This window comes from Phyllobates terribilis, unplaced genomic scaffold (assembly GCF_046119375.1).
Source record: "Phyllobates terribilis strain yellow unplaced genomic scaffold, ASM4611937v1 Scaffold_12__6_contigs__length_324123572, whole genome shotgun sequence".
NCBI lineage: Eukaryota > Metazoa > Chordata > Amphibia > Anura > Dendrobatidae > Phyllobates > Phyllobates terribilis.
The window spans coordinates 265,196,469-265,219,394 of NW_027362772.1; the positions used below are offsets into that span (position 1 = coordinate 265,196,469).

General features: G+C 41.3%; 1 protein-coding gene across 11 annotated transcripts in view; it reads left to right on the plus strand.

Moving 5' to 3' along the window:
• AGRN (agrin) overlaps window positions 1-22,926 on the plus strand; it is a 568,214-nt gene that overhangs the window by 438,820 nt on the left and 106,468 nt on the right. For all 11 annotated transcript variants that reach the window (XM_073656959.1, XM_073656964.1, XM_073656966.1 and 8 more), the window contains 2 exons: window positions 8,009-8,160; window positions 8,464-8,569. In XM_073656959.1, the coding sequence (XP_073513060.1) occupies window positions 8,009-8,160; window positions 8,464-8,569 (258 nt within the window). The remainder of the gene's footprint in view (window positions 1-8,008; window positions 8,161-8,463; window positions 8,570-22,926) is intronic.

The following is a 22,926-nucleotide window of genomic DNA, read 5'->3' on the forward strand; positions in this document are numbered from 1 at the left end:
CAGGGAGGTGGGAAGGTGAAGTGTATAGGAATACACTAACCAGACAAACAAGGGAAGACAGGCAGGCATAAATGAAAATAACACTCATACAAAATACACTCACCAAACATTAGAGTGGAACACAGGGAAATTAAAGGAAGGAGAAACCAAATAGCAGAGGATGTGGATGTGCACACAGACAAAACTCTAAGCAACAATCTCCGGAACAAATCTCCAAACGCCAGTTTCAACCAAAGACTACACATCCAACTCCACACCTGGCAGTAAGAACTAACACTGGCAATTCCTAAGTGCCCAGAGGCGAGCATATATAGCAGGGAGGAGTGGCCAACACTGAACAGCTAAGACAATCCACATAGTAAAGCCCAAGGAGCTTCAACTGAACAGATTAACCCTTGCACTGCTAGCAAGGAAAAAACCTGCACTGTTTAATAAGATGGTGAAGTGCTTCTACCCAGTGCAGGAGTTCGTGAAACCAGACGCTGCGATCCTCTGGCTCCTCTTTGTTGCGGTATCACCGTAACAGATTACTTTCCCTGGCGCGACATAATCGTTAAGGCGGGACATCACGCACATGTGATGTCCCGCCGGGTCAGCTAATCTAAAGCTTGTCAAAAGAAAACCCACAGATGCCTCCAGATAAGAGGCGAAACTCACTCTTCCATCCAGCGGCCACAGAACACTGTCATGGCCAATGGAATGGGATTTGCAAATAAATTTGCATCAACTCTAGAGATTGATATATATTTTTAATTTTGCATATGATTCCAAGCAATGTAAGGGTGCAGTCTAGTCCATTTATTGCGATCGCCATATTAACTCCACCTAACCATTAAGTTTTCCCTCTTTCTCTTCAAAATGTAAATAATATTCTGTAAATACGCAAGCTTTGGTTTGTAGCAGTGACTCGGCACCTCTTTTCTGTTCAGCTAGCCATTTATAATGCACTTGTTTGGCACTGGAAGGTGGGCACAGGAGAGAAAAGGTTTGGGCAGCTGTTGTTTATGCGGCACCTGTTAGGTAGCACCTGTATATGACTCACTTGGAAGGACATCTATTCCTGTTCATATTGTCGAAGAGAATGACGATATCATCGCCAACTCCGAACCTCATCCCCAGAGAAAGAGACATTGGCAAACATCATTTTTTTGTTTCTATTGCTTGTGCCCTTCATGAAGTGGCGATTACAGTCCTTCCCGGGCCCGAGATATAAACGGCAGTCATGTCTTCGAGTAGTTGAGGGTTATTAGGGGTGATTACCAGCACATTACAGAAGATTGATGGCTTTTAAGACTAATGCTGGAGTTGAAGACCCTGAAGATGAGATAACTAGTGAGCCTCTCTGCAGCTCTTGACGGTGGAAACCAAAACTTTTAACCATTTTTTTTTCTTTCACAAAACCTTTTTAGTTTTCATTTCTGTGGCTTATTTTAAAGACCCAATACACATTAGCTAGCTGTCGGCATAACAATCATTCAGCCAACGCTCAGCTTGCTTTTAAGGGGAGCGTGGAGAACGTTGCTGCCAAACAGCTCTGGTAGTGACATATCTCCAAGAGAACAAAAGTGTCAGTCGATGACTTTTAAACTGCCCGACCCGTATCTCCTCCGATATCACCTGTTGGGGAAGAATCAGGAGACCCCGACAAATCCCATCATTATCGGAGGGTTTGGTTGACTTTAGTCAAATGTGTATGGAGACATTTAGCTTTTTACCAAACCCAAGCCATATTGAAGAAAATTTCCTAATATTGGTACATTATGGAAATGTTGTAGCATCTCTCGCCCATGTAGGGTTCAAAAAAGTCATCTTTTGACCTGAACCATTTACCCGTAGTGTGCAGTCAGACGGCAGTATAAATCGGACCGAGATCAGGACACAGTGCACGGACTGGCCCGAGGTTGACAGCTTCATGTATAAACAGGACTGGCACTGCCGAGAACTATGGCAGCTTAATGTGGAAAGAGCAATCTATTACAGGTCGTGTATCATTCACTGTGGTCTACCTGTGTAACAGGCTATTAAACGATCGGCGATTAGTAAAAGTTTACCCATTAGAGGTTGTTTAGTTACACTAGTTGGACCATGTCAATGGACCCTTAGTCTGTCTTGACCTCAGGTCTATGTGAGCTCCTATTCCTTAGAAGAGAAAAGAAAAGGGTCAGCCTAGCATTGATATATAAGATCTATTGTCATATAAGGTATATTGATATATAAGGGTCGCCATCTTGGGAGATGGTTGGACCAGTCCTTACTTGCAAGAGCTGCAATGTCTATGGTTGTGGGGGTCCTACGTAGGTTCAAAATGCCAAGGGGGATAGATAGAAGAGGTTGACTGCCCTCTCTACATGCCCCAAGTAGCCGGCAGGACCTGACTTTCTGTACACACTTAAATCCCCCCATACACGTTAAACTAACGTCGGCCAAATCCCCCAATATCGACAGGTTCAGCAGACAGTCTAATGAGTTTGGGGGCTCTGGACAGATGGTCAGGGGCGGTAAGGATCCACCATGTCTGATTTCGGACTGCCAATCCTTTGGTTCTCCCAGACATATAGAAAGCACAGGAGTGCTCTACAGAATGAGCGCTCCTTTGTTTGGAGAGGCGGCCAAGATGACCGCCAGCTGAACAATTGACCGAACCATTGTTTGGTCGACCGTTATCTAATGTGTATGGTGGGCTTTAATGTAGACATACCATGTTAAAATTATTCTTTGTATACAGCATGAAAAATTAATCCAGAGAGTACGGAATATAAAGTATCCTAGCTGGCCAACGTACAGAAATCGAAAAGTCGAAATGCAAGTGTTATTTTTTGCCGTGATATGAACAGAAGTATCTCCTTCAATTCGTTCCTCGGAATCATATCGAATATATCTGTCTTTAGTATGTTTTGAAGGCGACGAAATGACTAAGCATGTGCGTTTCAGCACATCTGGTAGAACTATAAAAAAAATTCCTTTTTCGATGAAAGAAAACGACTGTGTATTTTAGGTCTCTGCACACTTCGAAAAGCAAACATTGACCCAATATGTTTGTTCTTCTAACGGACGCCATTGGGTGACAGCGAGATGATCATTTTGGTGTAATCTGTCTGTTGTATTGTTGGAAAGCGACGAGGATGAACATTTCGGTCCCATAGATCTGCTCCGTCTTTCTCCAGAGAGCCGCGCGGTGCCAGATAATAAGGGTATATTTGACTAGTCTCCTAGCAACGCTCGGAGGGTGATTCCGGCTTTCGGGTGATCAGTTATGAGCGCAGCCTTTAATATCCCGTCTCATATTCAGCGCAAGTGTAATTACCATGAGTTCATTAACGCAGCGTGGCTTGGATGGAGCTGGGGACGGAGTATGGCGGGGCCGGGTGGGGGTGCAGAGAAGACGAGGCTGTTGGCTCGGAGAAGACTTGAAAGATGGACTTTTATCGGCATCCCTCGCTTTCATCTCCTGATAACTGGTGATCGTTTTACATAAATAGACCGGGGAGGATTGATACAGTGACGCTTTCATTTCACACTTCACATCCTCGCCGTATCTGATTCTCATGTCCCGGAATATTTCCTCCTGTTGTATCTCACAATCGTTACTTCTCTAATTATTATTATAGGTAAAAGTACGCTTTGAAAATACCCATGGCATTGTGGAGATTTTTCTACACAATCAGCACATCCGTTCAAGTAGCTTTGTTAATTAGGAGTTCTGAGCGCTTCTGCTTGTGGCGTAAACCCCTGGCGCCAATGTGAATGCTGATGACAGGCGATGTCCAAATGGACCATGTAGTTTGCTCATTTTGTCTGCAATTTCTTCATTCATCAGAATTTTTTTTTCATTTTCCAGGTCATTAAATGCAACATTATTTTAAAAGGAATCTGTCATCAGTTTTTTTCTCTGTAATATGAGAGCAGCACAGTGTAGGGACTGAGACCCTGATTCCATAATGTGACACTTACTAGGCTGTGTGTGGCTGTTTCAATAAAATTAGTGATGCTGTGGTTTGTCCTGATGAAGAAGTTTGGAACTTCAAAACGCGTTGACTAATAAACCACATTCCTGGATATCGTTATCTTCTATTTTCTACACTGGCAGTGCAGAGGTAAACCTGATAATCCAATTACTTGTTTTATCAGCAGGAGATTATCACTACAAGACTAGGTGTCTTGTGCCTCCTAGTCCTCCAGCTGTGTGTAACCCCACCCCCAGCACTGATTGGCAGCTTTCTGTCAATGTACACATGAAGCTGCCAATCAGGAGTGTGGGCGGAGTTGCACAGGGCTCAGCATTCAGAGAACTCCTAAATCTGCAGCAGAGAAAACAGTGATTTTTATTAAAGCTGCACCAATCAGATTAGTAAGTGACACATCTCTGGAATCATACTCTCTTCCCCTATATCATGCTGCTCTCAGATTAAATAGCAAAAACCTGGTGACAGATTCCCTTTAAGGTTAAAGAAGCCCTCTTCCTCCCATCAAAATATTTATCCTCTTAATATATTGCAGTTGTCAAATTATTCAGCACTATGTACTTACAATTGCTCATTTTTCCTTTCTGCCCAGCTAATTCTTCTCTTTTCTCTGGTCTGTGTAGAAACAGGAAGTCTCTTTTCCCTTCATGAGTCATCCCCCTCTTCAGCTCCTGACCCAGCTGCTCCTTCCTCCTCCCCCTGCCAGGGACTTTTGCAGTGATGACTCATGCAGGGAAAACTGACCTCCTGTTTCTACATAGAGCTTAGAAGGATTCAGCTGGTCAGTTTTTAATCACATGATGTCATAGACCTAATGGAAAAGAGAAGAATTAGCTGGGTAGAAAGGCAAAATGAGCAATTGTAAGTGTGATATATAATATGATGGCTGCAATATATTAAGAGGATACAAATTTTGATGGGAGCGCTTCTCTAAATAAATGGGCGACCAAGTAATAGATGGCCAAAGTGGGAGCTGCTGTTCCTTAAAAGATTTTTACTGTTCCCTATGGAGGAGTGTTTGTAGGACCTCTCGGGCTTGTGGGTATGGGGTGAAGCTGCTTTCATGTTCTTATTCTGGACATACTTTTTATACTACTCCTCTCCACCCCTACTCTGGAGAGGGTAAGACTTCTGTGAACGAGACCTATGTCCCACAAGAACAAAAGGATTGGCCATATTGGAATCAAACATGCCTGATCGTTATTATCTGCCCTATAAACATGAGATGGTTTGATGACCCCAACGGAAACATTGTGTTTTCGTTGGGATCATCCAACCATCATGCAACCATCTCATGTTCATAGGGCAGATAATAACGTTCAGGCATTGTCACGCAACGTGTGGGAAAGACTTAGTGCAACACAAAGGGAAGAGGGAAAGAAAGCCCAGACTCTAGGAAAAGGGGGAAGAGGAGACCTCCTGGCTGATAAAATATCATCCTGTCTCCTCTAACGTCCCTATATTGGCTCTTCACCAATCGCCGCACGCGTTCCTCGCCCTGACTTTCCCTGGCGTATGGCTAAGGCTAGGGAAGGGAGGAGATGAGCACTAGTCGATCCCCACTGGACACTAAAGACAACAAGGGAGGACAAACAGCGGGAAATTGCTTAGCTTTAGACAACTACAGACAAATGTGCACACGGCCTCAGCACCAGAGAGGAAGAAGTGCTGCTCTTGCTAAAGCCTTCACAAGGAGTAATGAATATCACCGGTACCTCTCAGACATGCCAGGTATTTATACACCCAGGCCAGGGTGTTAATTAGCCAGAGGAAGGTAGCCCCTGGGTCCTAGAGACAGCATCTAAGAAGGTGTCTACAATGCCAAATGTAGAGATCTCCTGCAACCAACTGCTGGCCGACTGTCTGTCACTTCTGACACACCCGTAACAGGTAGGCTTGATTTCAATATGGCCAGTCATTAATCTAATGTACGGCTTCCTTTAGTGTAATGTTCATGATTTCTTGGATTACTTTACTCCATGTTGCTCCTCATCTTCCTGCCAGATATTTGGTAATTTTCTTTTCTTCTTTATAGACATGTTGAGTAAGCATATTGCAAGCTGACATAGAAAAATACATGACTCCTTGCTACAGGTCTGAATTTCCATTGATGTCATCTGTAGCCCTTTTGTGAATTGTACTTCCATTTGCCGGGATAATAAATGGAAGAGGTCAATGAGTTGGTTGGGGTTAAGACTCTTTGTCGTACGCTTTGAATAAAAATTTTGTGTTAATGAAAAAAAAGGATTTGAGCCTATTGTGCGCTATTCATGTAGACTGACAGCAGAAAAGCTATGTTTTTCTCCCGGTCGTTTCCGTGTGAAGATGCTCGCAGACCTGACGTCTATTTAATAGTGTTTCTCATGGTAGGAACTCATTATACAGCGACCCATTGACTTTATATGACTTTTTCATGTATTGTCTGCAGGTTCTACTTCCACTAAAAGTTACTTATTTTAATAGCAAATGAAGGAAGGTTTTGATAAGAGACCAACATTAACAGCGTTGCATTTACTGAAAGAGCCGTAGTGACGGGTGCAAGTCATCGATCGTGACGGCGGAGAGCATGAATGCGCCCATTTATTTATAATTAAAGGTTGTGCGCGGCGGATGGCTCCGATTGAGACAATTGGTCACCACATCAGCTCAATGATTTCAAAGCTTCGATTAATGCAATTTTCTACGTATTTGTTCAAGGTCTACTATTACATTTCTTACATGTCTTGCCGTATCTTGGAGCTGCCACTATTACAATAATGGAAAGGCTAAGAGCAAGACTTTTAATTGCTCACCTTGGTTTACAAATGCCTTCACCTTGTGAATTAATCCAAGTAGGCACAGAAAAAGACATAGCAGAAAACCATGGAAAGCAAACAGTATTGAATTAATGGAGTTATCAACCTTTTAAGGACATTTTCTTTTTAAATAAATTGCATGTATTTCTGAAATTAGGTTTTGTTACATTTTGCACCTATTGGCTTCTATATGTTCTTTAGCTTCCCGAACATTCAACTTTGATGTGATCTGTGGTCATAAATCAGCTAAGAGGCGATTAGAAAAAAAAACAGACAAAGGATCTAAAAATTCTCCTATAAGACTGCCAGAAGTAGCTCACTGATAGATTCTTGGTTGACTCATTCTGCAGCCAGGAATAGACAGTACAACACAGAGGCTAAAAAAAGTGCAAAATTTTTAATGGAATCCAATTGCGGGACTACTTTTTAGCCCCTAATACATGCATTTACGTAAAAAAAATCCCCTTTAAGGTTGTTGGGAGGTGGGTCCCATCTCATCTGACCTCCTATCACAGTCACACTGTAGGTGAGATATTGGTTCACACACATGCCCCCCCCCCCCTGCTAAAGTATTGTAGGAATGAAGACAAACCAATTTCCTTAGACTTCTATGGCCTCCACTTCACTCTTTCATGGGTAATATATACACTATCCATATAAAAGTTCCCCTGTGCCCACTGGATAACTGGTTCTCCACATCCTGTTGGGATCAGAAAAATTGGACAAGGAGCAAAGGACAGTACAGGGGTTTTAGGTTCCCATTCAGCAGAGGATCTGGGAAAATTGCCCCCATTTGCCCTTCCTATAATCTAGCCCTAAGAATGACTACAAGATATGAGACGGACTTAAATAGGGTGGAGATGTGCTTAAACCCAATCTGCTCTTGCCAACTAGTAGCATGCTTAATTGTAGGTGACAATTTCCACCGTGTGTCCTATAATACTTATGAGCTCTTTTTAGTCAACCAGTTGAAAAAAAAATCTTTTTAGATTGCTTAGTATGACTATTGTCCCTTTCACCTATTTCTCAACGGTCCTCCAAATACTAAAGAGACCTTTTTTGTGGTGTCTGCATCACATGTCTGTGTTATTTGGTGTTTTCATCATCTGACCAGTGTCGTGGGGTTTTCTCTTTTGTATCGGAATTAAGAAGTCGGTGGAATAAATGTGCTCCATATGGAAGAGTCAATGCTGTCCAGTCTTATGGAGAGTCATCTTCACTTGCATTAATCTATTATGTTCTCTCATCTAGAATGTGGATCTGGAGCTGCAGGATCAGGGTCAGGTGAGGACAGCGAATGTGAACAAGATCGTTGTAGGCGATATGGCGGCTCATGGGATGAAGATGCTGAGGATGATCGCTGCATCTGTGATTTTACCTGCCATGCTGTGCTGAGAAATCTGGTAAGCAGATACAACGGAAAGGTGTTGCAGAAGATCCTATAGTCCACTACATTCTGTAACATGGTTCCACCATCACCATGGAGAGACAAGAATGGAGGTTTGTTAATTCATTCTACTCCTTGCCAGTAGATAGTGTTAAATCGGAATGATCTTCCCATGGAGATCTGTTTCGTTTATAGCACAGTATCTCTGTATGTTTGTGGTCTAAAGCTGAATAATCCAGTATAATGAATTGAGGTGGTGACCGGACCAAGATCCCGCCATACATATTCATGGGTGGCTTCTCTACTTTATCTTATACAGGTGTGTGGCTCGGACGGTATAACTTATTCTAATGATTGCGAATTAAAGAAAACTCGCTGTGAAAGGCGCCAAGACCTGTACGTGGCTGGACAAGGTCCCTGCAGAGGTGAGAGACAGGATTATTATAATTTTCAGTTTCCGCTAATCCCTTCCCTACCGGGGTTTTTTTTTTCTTCCTCTTGATTTCCTCTGATCTGTGATAAGATCTCTGACCATTTACAAGCTTTACAGATTCATGAGCCAAATCTCTTGGCACAGAATTCACTGCAGGATTTGGATTATTGTCATACAGCTGACAAATGATAGTAAGCAGATGAGAGGCTTATTTGCGCGAGAAGTCTTTAAATATGAAAGTCAGTATTTAAGTTCTACAGCGGCTGAAAGTCTGGTGGCAAAGTGCGGACAAAGTTTCCTTGCACCGTTTCACTTTGTCTTTTTGTAAAAATCATATTGGAATATATGGGGCATCTTCTCTGCTGTAATTATACTTCTGCTGTATATCAGGGGGCATGGCATATATAAATCCATGCTAGGATAATGCTGTGTTCTTAGTTTGGCTTTTAGGGCAAGAGATCAAATTAGTAACCTCAGTGGCGTAACTAGAGTCGGGTGGGCTCTGGTGCCAAATTTGGACCTGCCCCCCTCCCTCCACAACCCCAATCTGCCCCGCTTGTTGGTCAGATGTATGGGTCTTTCTAGCGTTCTAAATTCTATAAGGACAAGCAAGTTGCCGCCCCTCCCCCATTATGTAGTAATGTCCTCCATCTTGGGCCCCATCCTGGTATATATGTCCCTCATCCTGGCCCCATCCTGGTATATATATGTATATGTCGTCCATCCTGGTATATATGTTCCTCATCCTAATATATATGACCTCCATCCTAGTATATATGTTCCTCATCCTGGGCCCATCCTAGTATATATGTTCCTCATCCTGGGCCCATCCTGGTATATAGGTTCCTCTTCCTGGGCCCATCCTGGTATATAGGTTCCTCTTCCTGGGTCCATCCTGGTATATAGGTTCCTCATCCTGGTATATATGTTCCTCATCCTGGTAGATATGTTCCTCATCCTGGGCCCATCCTGGTATATATGTTCCTCATCCTAATATATATGACCTCCATCCTAGTATATATGTTCCTCATCCTGGGCCCATCCTGGTATATATGTTCCTCATCCTAATATATATGACCTCCATCCTAGTATATATGTTCCTCATCCTGGGCCCATCCTGGTATATAGGTTCCTCTTCCTGGGCCCATCCTTGTATATAGGTTCCTCTTCCTGGGCCCATCCTGGTATATAGGTTCCTCTTCCTGGGCCCATCCTTGTATATAGGTTCCTCTTCCTGGGCCCATCCCGGTATATATGTTCCTCATCCTGGGCCCATCCCGGTATATATGTTCCTCATCCTGGGCCCATCCCGGTATATATGTTCCTCATCCTGGGCCCATCCTGGTATATATGTTCCTCATCCTGGGCCCATCCTGGTATATATGTTCCTCATCCTGGGCCCATCCTGGTATATATGTTCCTCATCCTGGGCCCATCCTGGTATATATGTTCCTCATCCTGGGCCCATCCTGGTATATATGTTCCTCATCCTGGGCCCATCCTGGTATATATGTTCCTCATCCTGATACACTGATGATTTTGCAATTTTACCACCTACAAAGATTGGAGAGGTCAGTAATTTTTATCGTAGGTACACTTCACCTGTGAGAGATGGAATCTTAAAAAAAATCCAGAAAATCACATTGTATGAAACCGAATTGCAAAAATAATTTTTAGCCCCAAATGCATGCATTTATGTAAGAGAAATAAAAAAATGTCCTCAGAGGTGGACAACCCTTGTAAGGCTTCTGTAAATGAGGAGAAAGTAGTGTGAGACCCATCAGTATCCACAGAAAATCAGCTCACCCATGGATAAATGGATCCCTATTGCATGGACGATCTTGTAGTACTGCAAGGTTCCACCATGAAGAAAACGTGTAAATCCCGCAAAATCATGCCATGAATAAGGACATCAGTCATAAACGTGTCTGCGGTTATTAGTATTTGTGGATTTTAAAGGACTTTAAATAAAGAGGAATATTTTATTGGACCCTTTCCTGGATTTACACGTTTGCTTCTGTAAATGACCTTTCAAAGCTAAAATAATGGACACAGTGGTTCCTATGAAATTTTTAACCCTTCTCCTACTCACAGTAGTTGCAATCAAAAGTACAGAAGAGGCATCGCCTTTCCCTTGTTTCTTTAGAAACAGAGGTATCCTATTTTGAAGACATTGGATGCAGAGAAGTATGTGACCTCTTAGCTTTGTTGAGCAGTCGATAGGATTCACCATGACCTCTCAAGATTTTGGATGGTTCTCTCGTTTCATGGTTGATGGTGTGAAAGATCAACTTTTTAGTGGTTCAGCTTTATAAGGCCATTATTGAATTGCCCCAATCAGTTTTATTTCCCCTTTAAAGGGATTATCCAGACAGATAAAAAGTTGTTTCAGTGTTTTTGAAGTTGATTAAACTTATTAATATGCCCCAATTTCAGGATATCAGTGTCACGCCAGGTGTGGGGAAGACTTAGTGCAATACAGAGGGAAAAGGGAAAGGGAGCCCAGACACTAGGGAAACGGGGAAAGTGGAGACCTCCTAGTCTGGTCTAGCGTCACCATGTCTCAACTATCATCCCTATATTGCCTCCTCAGCAATCGCTGCACACGTGCCTCGCCCTACTCTCCCTGGTGTATGGCTACGGCTAGGGATGGGAGGAGATGAGCACTAGTCAACCTCCACTAAACTCTATAGACAACAAGGGTGGACAAAACAGGGGAAATGGCTTAGCTTTAGATGAAATCCAAATAAGCACACGGCCTCAAGCTCCAGAGAGGACGAAATACTGCTCCTGCTAAGCTTCACAAGTAGAAATGGATATAGCCGGCGACTCCCTCTCAGACACATCAGGTATATATACACCCAGGCCAGAGAGCTAATTAGCAAGAGAGAGGTAGCTGCACGGTCCTAAAGACAGCCTCTTATCTAAGAGGCTGTCTGCAATGCCAATCGTAGAGATCTCCTGCAACCTACTGTAGGGCGACTGTCTGTCACCTCTGACACACCCATGACAATCAGCTCTGGTCAGGAATTTAGGTAGTTCCACTATCAGAATGGTTCTGATTGGATGGGAACGTCCACACATTATCAGTGACCTACTTGGTCAGGCTTAATTCCTTAGCTAAGCCAGCCCCTTTCTCTATTACAACTGATTCAGAGAGTAGGTTGGCCTACTTAATGAGCCTGGCAGCCACAAGGCATATCACTGGTGATGCACTGACAAAGAGGCGAGCCAACCTGGACGTGGAGTGAACCGGCGCCAAAATTCAGAAATATAGGCCGATGTCATAATAAAAAGATAAGGGTAATTTATTTTACTCACTTACTGTATACAGCGCCATTAATTCCACAGCACTTTACAGACATTATCATCACTGTCCCCATCACTGGGGCTCACAATCTACATTCCCTATCAGTATGTCTTTGGTTTGTGGAAGGAAACCGGAGAACCTGGAGGAAACCCACGCAAACACAGAGAGAACATACAAACTCCTAATTGCAATCATTTTTCATTTAAAACACATTGAAACAACTTTTTCTCTGGTTGGACAACTGCTACGATACCAGCAAAATTACACGAAGACTAACCCCAAACGTGGTTTTCAGTACCACCATTATTCTGTGCATGCTGGCAATATACGGAGGCAATGAGAAGACCACTCTCTAGAAGACAATTTTTAAATACAATTTTAGGTGAAGAATGAAGGAGTTTAAACCAATCGGACTGCTTCTTTTCTTTCCAAAACGGCCTTTGAAAAACTGCATCTGGTTAACTGTTTTGGGCAACTGCTCCAATTTTTCTTTGCAGCAGTTTTGATGAATAATATCCTCCAATATGGCAAATGAACTATTTCCAACCTAAAGATTTATCATACCACAGTCAGCCTAGTTACAGTGGAATTATTTGTTCATTTAGTGGGAGGCACATTCTCACCCTCATCGTTTATGCAACCAAGGGCATACAAATTATAATGTCAGAGCATGGGACTTAATGGGGCACTAGCTGTGGTTGGGCTCTACATCCTTTACTTTTGGGTGGTGAGAACCTGTGCAGGAACTGCATTGTTGGCAAGCAAGGGATGAAATATTGGTCTAAGAGTCATGGAAGGGGCAATTACCCAGCACTATAATGGGAACCCATCTCTCTCCTGTGCACGCCACTGTGCGAAGTCTATAGACCATAAAACCTTCATTGTGATACAGTGATCTGCTTCACCACACTACAGAAAAGAGTCCTTTATATTAAGCACATGCATTCTGATTTAGATTAAGCTCTATTTGGACTAGAAAATGTCTTTTTTTTAAATGGATCTTTGATGCGTACAGTTTTGGTGAGATTAATTCATTAAAATTTATGATGTGCATTCAGTCAATTGGCTACTGTGCGCCAATAATTTACTGGGTCAAAATCATCAGTCAGCGGTAACCTCTGGCGCTTACTGAAAAAAAAATCTTTTGTTAATGGCAGCATTTGACGACAACACAGGGAACTGATTTCATCAAAGTAAAATCAGATTTTTTTTTTTTTTAACATTGTGCAAATGAGAAGTCTTCATATATTCTCACACTTCGAATGTTACATTTACGTGGTGCAATCGAGAGAAGGTTAAAAGAGCTTTACACGGACAATCATAGACTCCAACTTCATACTTTACATGTCCTAACATATAATCAAGGACTCCTTCCTGGCTGTAAATTGCAGAACGACCGGGAAAAAGAGTCCAATTCCAGGACCCAAATTACAGATAAATGTAAATTTTTTTCTCGCTTGTCTTGTACTGTGACGAGTGATCCCAGCTACATGTAATAAATATAAATTGTAATTCTGCGTAATATTTCCCCCAACTACAAGTAGCATTTATCTCCCCAACCATAAATCATATCCCTTTATAATGCAGCTATGTAATACAAATTAAATTCTCACTAACCATAAGTAATAGCTTAATCCTCTACACATAATGTTTCCACCCACTATAATCCGATCAACCGGACGTAATAATTAACAAACTTGTAAAAGTAAAAGCCTCAACAACTATTTGTAATAATTCTGTCAGCCATTACTAAGAATTAAAACGATGACTAGTTTGCCGACTATGTAGAAGTAATGATTCCATAAACTCAGGAATATTTCCACCACTTACAGGTAATATTTGCAAAAAACACTAAGAATTACACTTACTATAAGTAATAAGTTCAACAACTATATGGGATAAAAAGTCACAGTACAAAGAGAATAAACACAGTGACGTCACAGTACAGGGATAATACACTCAGTGACGTCACAGTACAGAGATAATACACAGTGATGTCACAGTACAGGGATAATACACACAGTGACGTCACAGTACAGGGATAATACACAGTGACGTCACAGTACAGGGATAATACACACAGTGACGTCACAGTACAGAGATAATACACAGTGATGTCACAGTACAGGGATAATACACACAGTGACGTCACAGTACAGGGATAATACACACAGTGACGTCACAGTACAGAGATAATACACAGTGATGTCACAGTACAGGGATAATACACACAGTGACGTCACAGTACAGAGATAATACACAGTGATGTCACAGTACAGGGATAATACACACAGTGACGTCACAGTACAGGGATAATACACACAGTGATGTCACAGTACAGGGATAATACACAGTGATGTCACAGTACAGAGAAAATATACACAGTGATGTCACAGTACAGGGATAATACACAGTGATGTCACAGTACAGGGATAATACACAGTGATGTCACAGTACAGGGATAAAACACAGTGATGTCACAGTACAGAGATAATAAACACAGTGATGTCATAGTACAGGGATAATACAGAAAGTGACATCACAATACGGGGATAATAAACACAGTGATGTCACAGTACAGGGATAATACACACAGTGATGTCACAGTACTGGGGTAATAAACACAGTGAAGTCACAGTACAGGGATAATACACACAGTGATGTCACAGTACAGGGATAATAAACACAGTGACGTCACAGTACAGGGATAATACACACAGTGATGTCACAGTACAGGGTAATACACACAGTGATGTCACAGTACAGGGATAATACACACAGTGACGTCACAGTACAGGGATAATACAGACAGTGATGTCACAGTACAGGGATAATACACACAGTGATGTCACAGTACAGGGATAATAAACACAGTGATGTCACAGTACAGGGATAATAAACACAGTGACGTCACAGTACAGGGATAATAAACACAGTGACGTCACAGTACAGGGATAATAAACACAGTGACGTCACAGTACAGGGATAATAAACACAGTGATGTCACAGCACAGGGATAATACACACAGTGATGTCACAGTACAGGGATAATACACACAGTGATGTCACAGTACAGGGATAATATACACAGTGATGTCACAGTACAGGGATAATACACACAGTGATGTCACAGTACAGGGATAATATACACAGTGATGTCACAGTACAGGGATAATACACAGTGATGTCACAGTACAGGGATAATACACACAGTGATGTCACAGTACAGGGATAATACACACAGTGATGTCACAGTACAGGGATAATATACACAGTGATGTCACAGTACAGGGATAATACACACAGTGATGTCACAGTACAGGGATAATACACACAGTGATGTCACAGTACAGGGATAATACACAGTGATGTCACAGTACAGAGAAAATATACACAGTGATGTCACAGAACAAAGATAATACAGTGATGTCACAGTACAGAGATAATACACACAGTGATGTCACAGTACAGAGATAATACACACAGTGATGTCACAGTACAGGGTAATACACAGTGATGTCACAGTACAGGGATAATACACACAGTGACGTCACAGTACAGGGATAATACACAGTGATGTCACAGTACAGGGATAATACACACAGTGACGTCACAGTACAGGGATAATACACTCAGTGACGTCACAGTACAGAGATAATACACAGTGATGTCACAGTACAGGGATAATACACACAGTGACGTCACAGTACAGGGATAATACACTCAGTGACGTCACAGTACAGAGATAATACACAGTGATGTCACAGTACAGGGATAATACACACAGTGATGTCACAGTACAGGGATAATACACACAGTGATGTCACAGTACAGGGATAATACACAGTGATGTCACAGTACAGGGATAATACACAGTGATGTCACAGTACAGAGAAAATATACACAGTGATGTCACAGTACAGGGATAATACACACAGTGATGTCACAGTACAGGGATAATACAGAAAGTGACATCACAATACGGGGATAATAAACACAGTGATGTCACAGTACAGGGATAATACACACAGTGATGTCACAGTACTGGGGTAGTAAACACAGTGACGTCACAGTACAGGGATAATACACACAGTGATGTCACAGTACAGGGATAATAAACACAGTGACGTCACAGTACAGGGATAATACACACAGTGATGTCACAGTACAGGGTAATACACACAGTGATGTCACAGTACAGGGATAATACAGACAGTGACGTCACAGTACAGGGTAATACACACAGTGATGTCACAGTACAGGGATAATACAGACAGTGACGTCACAGTACAGGGATAATACAGACAGTGATGTCACACTACAGGGATAATACACACAGTGATGTCACAGTACAGGGATAATAAACACAGTGACGTCACAGTACAGGGATAATAAACACAGTGACGTCACAGTACAGGGATAATAAACACAGTGACGTCACAGTACAGGGATAATAAACACAGTGATGTCACAGCACAGGGATAATACACACAGTGATGTCACAGTACAGGGATAATACACACAGTGATGTCACAGTACAGGGATAATACACCCAGCGATGTCACAGTACAGGGATAATACACAGTGATGTCACAGTACAGAGAAAATATAAACAGTGATGTCACAGAACAAAGATAATACAGTGATGTCACAGTACAGAGATAATACACACAGTGATGTCACAGTACAGAGATAATACACACAGTGATGTCACAGTACAGAGATAATACACACAGTGACGTCACAGTACAGGGATAATACACACAGTGACGTCACAGTACAGAGATAATACACACAGTGATGTCACAGTACAGGGATAATACACACAGTGATGTCACAGTACAGGGATAATACACACAGTGATGTCACAGTACAGGGATAATACACGCAGTGATGTCACAGTGCAGGGATAATACACACAGTGATGTCACAGTACAGGGATAATACACACAATGATGTCACAGTACAGGGATAATACAGTGATGTCACAGTACAGGGATAATAAACACAGTGACGTCACAGTACAGGGATAATACAGACAGTGATGTCACAGTACAGAGATAATATACACAGTGATGTCACAGTACAGAGGAAATATACACAGTGATGTCAGAGTACAGAGATAATACACACAGTGATGTCAGAGTACAGAGATAATACACACAGTGATGTCAGTAGAGGGATAATACCCACAGTGATGTCACAGTACAGGGATAATAAACACTGACGTCACAGTACAGGGATAATACACACAGTGATGTCACAGTACAGGGATAATAAACACTGACGTCACAGTACAGGGATAATAAACACAGTGATGTCACAGTACAGGGATAATACACACAGTGATGTCACAGTACAGAGATAATACAGACAATGATGTCATAGTACAGGGATAATAAACACAGTGATGTCACAGTACAGGGATAATACAGACAGTGACGTCACAGTACACAGATAATAAACACAGTGATGTCACAGTACAGGGATAATACACACAGTGATGTCACAGTACAGGGATAATACACACAGTGATGTCACAGTACAGGGATAATACACACAGTGATGTCACAGTACAGAGAAAATATACACAGTGATGTCACAGTACAGAGATGATACACACAGTGATGTCACAGTACAGGGATAATAGACACAGTGATGTCAAAGTACAGAGATAATACACACAGTGATGTCACAGTACAGGGATAATAAACACAGTGATGTCACAGTACAGGGATAATACACACAGTGACGTCACAGTACAGGGATAATAAACACTGACGTCACAGTACAGGGATAATACACACAGTGATGTCACAGTACAGGGATAATAAACACTGACGTCACAGTACAGGGATAATAAACACAGTGATGTCACAGTACAGGGATAATACACACAGTGATGTCACAGTACAGAGATAATACACACAATGATGTCATAGTACAGGGATAATAAACACAGTGATGTCACAGTACAGGGATAATACAGACAGTGACGTCACAGTACACAGATAATAAACACAGTGATGTCACAGTACAGGGATAATACACACAGTGACGTCACAGTACAGGGATAATAAACACAGTGACATCACAGTACAGGGATAATACACACAGTGATGTCACAGTACAGGGATAATACACAGTGATGTCACAGTACAGGGATAATACACACAGTGATGTCACAGTACAGAGAAAATATACACAGTGATGTCACAGTGCAGGGATAATACACACAGTGATGTCACAGTACAGAGATAATATACACAGTGATGTCACAGAACAGAGATAATGTACAGAGTGATGTCACAGTACAGGGATAATACACACAGTGATGTCACAGTACAGGGACAATACACATAGTGTTGTCACAGTACAGAGATAATACACACAGTGATGTCACAGTACAGAGATAATACACACAGTCATGTCATAGTACAGAGATAATACACACAGTCATGTCACAGTACTGGGGTAATAAACAGTGATGTCACAGTACAGAGATAATACACACAGTGATGTCAGTACAGGGATAATACACACAGTGATGTCAGTACAGGGATAATACACACAGTGATGTCACAGTACAGAGATAATACACACAGTGATGTCACAGTACAGAGATAATACACACAGTGATGTCACAGTACAGAGATAATACACACAGTGATGTCACAGTACAGGGATAATACACACAGTGATGTCAGTACAGGGATAATACACACAGTGATGTCAGTACAGGGATAATACACACAGTGATGTCACAGTACAGAGATAATACACACAGTGATGTCACAGTACAGAGATAATACACACAGTGATGTCACAGTACAGGGATAATACACACAGTGATGTCAGAGTACAGAGATAATACACACAGTGATGTCAGAGTACAGAGATAATACACACAGTGATGTCAGTAGAGGGATAATACACACAGTGATGTCACAGTACAGAGATAATACACACAGTGATGTCACAGTACTGGGATAATACACACCGTGATGTCACAGTACTGGGATAATACACACAGTGATGTCACAGTACAGGGGTAATAAACACAGTGATGTCACAGTACAGGGATAATACACACATTGATGTCACAGTGCAGAGATAATACACACAGTGATGTCACAGTACAGGGATAATAAACACAGTAATGTCACAGTACTGGGATAATACACACAGTGATGTCACAGTACAGGGATAATACACACAGTGATGTCAGAGTACAGAGATAATACACACAGTGATGTCACAGTACAGGGATAATAAACACAGTGATGTCACAGTACAGGGATAATACACACAGTGATGTCACAGTACAGGGATAATAAACACAGTGATGTCACAGAGCAGAGATAATGTACAGAGTGATGTCACAGTACAGGGATAATAAACACAGTGATATCACAGTACAGGGATAATACACAGTGATGTCACAGTACAGGGATAATAAACAGTGATGTCACAGAACAGAGATAATGTACAGAGTGATGTCACAGTATAGGGATAATACACACAGTGATAACACAGTGTAGGGATAATAAACACAGTGATGTCACAGTACAGGGATAATGAACAGAGTGATGTCACAGTACAGGGATAATACACACAGTGATGTTAAAGTACAGCGATAATATACACAGTGATGTCACAGTACAGGGATAATACACACAGTGATGTCACAGTGCAGGGATAATGTACATAGTGATGTCACAGTGATGTATCAGTAAAGAGATGATAAACAACAGTGCAGACATAATAAACAGTGATGTCACAGAACAGGGACAATAAACACAGTGATGTAACAATACAGAGATAAAACACAAGGATGTCACAGTGATGGGATTTTGAGTTAATGCACAGGTATAATGTGCACAGTTTTATTACACTACATAGAGCGTGCACACCATGATAGATCCCTATGTACTCTGGGAAATCAGAGCATTGGGGAAAAAGAAACATGTAATGTGTAGAGATGAACAGATTCATTCGCTGAGGGTCGATTTCAAGTACATTTTCCTGAAATTCTCAGGTCCCCTCAAATTTTTACGATCTGCAATCCGATTTGCAAAGATTGGCAGAAGAAATCCGCGCCATTTCACACACTGCTAAAGACTCACAGCCAGTATAAAAGTGATGGTGAACGGCCAAGCAGTGCCATTTTATGCTTGTACAGCATATGGATAGGAGTTCAGAGCGCAAAGCTCATTCCACACGGGGATAAAAAAAAGGCCTAATCTGATTGTGGGGTATTGCTGTGGCGCTGCAACACATTGAAAATGAGAATGGCTGCGTCAGTCTGTGAACAATAACAAACTGCCAACAAGGAGGGCAGTATTAAACCCCTCTGTCTTAATTTTGCTACTAAACCAAAATCCTGAAACCGAGACTTGTGTCACAGAAAATGTGCTTCCAGCATTATGAGACAGGACAAGAAAAATCTCCACATTCCAGACATGTAAACACAACTGTCTACTTCCCAACGTGTGCGCAATGTAAAAAATAATTAACTTTTTTTTTTTGTTGCACACTACGTTTTATAGTAGTCCAAATTTAAACCTGTACATGCCACCCAAATATTGCTGTTGGTTGCCATCTATTTCCCCTGTCCAGATATGTTGGGATCACGTGGTCTTGTTTGAGCTCAGAAAGAGTTCAATACTCTCATAGAAGACCTCAAAGTGTTATACACTTATTTTCCAGGCAATTAGAGGCTTTTCAGTATTGCGATAGAATTTTTTTGGAAAAACTCTAATAATGAGTTCACATACAGGTATGACGGACATGTTGTAATTGCATGGAATAATGCAAAAAGGTAATAATGAAAAAAGGGTAAAATGCATAAAAAATTCGATAAATCCGAATTGGGTCAAAATTTATTTTCTATTCCCCTGTAATGCTAATATTTTCACAAAGAATAAGTAAAAATCTCTTTATATATTTATAATATTCTCTCGAAGTATAAATGATCACCTGGTATATATAATATTCCTTACCATACGGTTATATGTGCATACAGTATATCGTTTGTATCCCACACCAGAGTACAGTATATTCCCTGTCACACTAATCTTACTCCAACACGCGGACTGCGGGGCTAGGGGACATATTATAAAGGCTGCATCAATCTTCCTGGGCTCTGGGCTCCAATAAATATCCGCACGCTTAAATGTAAATTCCCAAAGTAACAACCTGCCAATAGGTGTTATAAAGATCCTTAAAAATAAAACCTTGCGTCCACATGACTGTATTTTTTTCAGGTTCCCTCAGCTCAGTAATAATTCATTAGTGTTTGTGTCATAGATGTAAAATACTATAATAGTAATATATTAATGCAGTATATGGTTGTTAATACAGTGGAGAGTATTTGTGCATGATCAGGACTGCTTGTGGATTGCATGTGCTATAATTAAAGGGGTTGTCCGCCTCTCAAGATCATTTTTTTTAACTTAGGACTAAAAATTATATTTTTTTGCATCTCAGTTTTGTTAAACATTTTGTATTGTTTTGCTTTTACAGGCTTTGTTTCCAGCACATTACACTTTGATGTGGTCTGCGGTTATAAATCGGCTAACAGAAGCTCTAAAAAGATAGATCAAAGAGCTACAAACTCTCCTGTTGGACAGTTAGAATGAGCTCACTGATGGATTGTCAGTAAACTCATTTTGCAGCCAGCAATAGGTAGTAGAATACAGAGGTTATAGAAGGCAAACAGTGCAAATTTTTTTAATGAAACCCAATTACAAAAATAATTTTTAGACAAAAGTACATATGACAAAAAATTATCCCCAAAGGTGAATACTCACTTTAAACACCAGTTTTAATAAATTATGCTCAATGTACTTGTTATAGACATGGGTTTACTGCTTTTCATATCTCCCATAGACTTTAGCTGAGAACTCATTGCTCCTGCAGCTTCTCCTTCCTCATTGTTGGCACAATGGACCGTGGGTGATAGGACCACCTTTATCTTGATAGATGGGGTCCCAAAGTATCCAATAGCTATCCAATGATGCAAATAGTTGAAATACCTCTTTAATTAATATGCAATAAAAAGTTATGCAGCTTGCTAATGTACTTTGTATTTGGGTTTCATATTTCCATGTCATGTTCAAGAGTAAATACCCAGCTGAGGATTTGTTACAATGTATCCCCGCTAGATAATTCTCTGCCAGCTAAGCAGACAGGGCTCTTGCTTCTACCTTACAGACACATTGTAACAAATGCTCAAGACCGGAAAGAGATTTGCACTGTTATAGTATTTAGCTCACAGAGGATTGCCTAGACTGGATGCACTGTGTACTACTTCTCACAGATGAGTAGTCACATGTGTCCAACCTTACCTTTCTGCAAATTTTAGTAAGGACTTTAATTTTCCCAAGTTAAATACCTTCTTCCTAGAAAACTGCCCCCCCCACAACACCATTCCCAACCGGGTGCCATTCCCCTAACAACCACTGGGTGGCCACTTATAGATACTTGTGATATCAATAACTCCCGACAGAGTATTGCAAAATCTCTTTTTTTTTTTTTTTTTAAAGCTGATCATCTTGCGACATTTGCCTCAGGATGATAGCATGGAGGCCAATTGTTCCACCCCAAGAAGCCAAATTGTATACTATTGATGAGTTTTCCTCCGATTCAATCTGAGAATACATAAACAGGACTTGTCACCAGGTCCAAAGTGGACAGTTTCGGCACTTATTTTATTCCCGTTGCTCCCCTGAATATTCCATTATTTTTTTTTATTTAAATCTGCCTTTGGTTCCTGAGATATGGACCTTTTTTTTAAAAAAAAAGCTAAATTGTATGGTCTTTACAAAGGGGCGTGGCTCACTGGTTCCTCTGGGGGTGTCTTTAGGCTGCTCTGCATAATTACCCTGTTTTCCACGCCTGCTTGGTAAAGTCCATAAAAATTTGCAACAAATAAAAAGGCCCATATCTCTGGAACCGTATGGCGGATTTAAAAAAAAACTAAAAACGGCATACTCAGGGGAGGAGCGGCCATAAAATAAGAGGTAAAACTCGACACT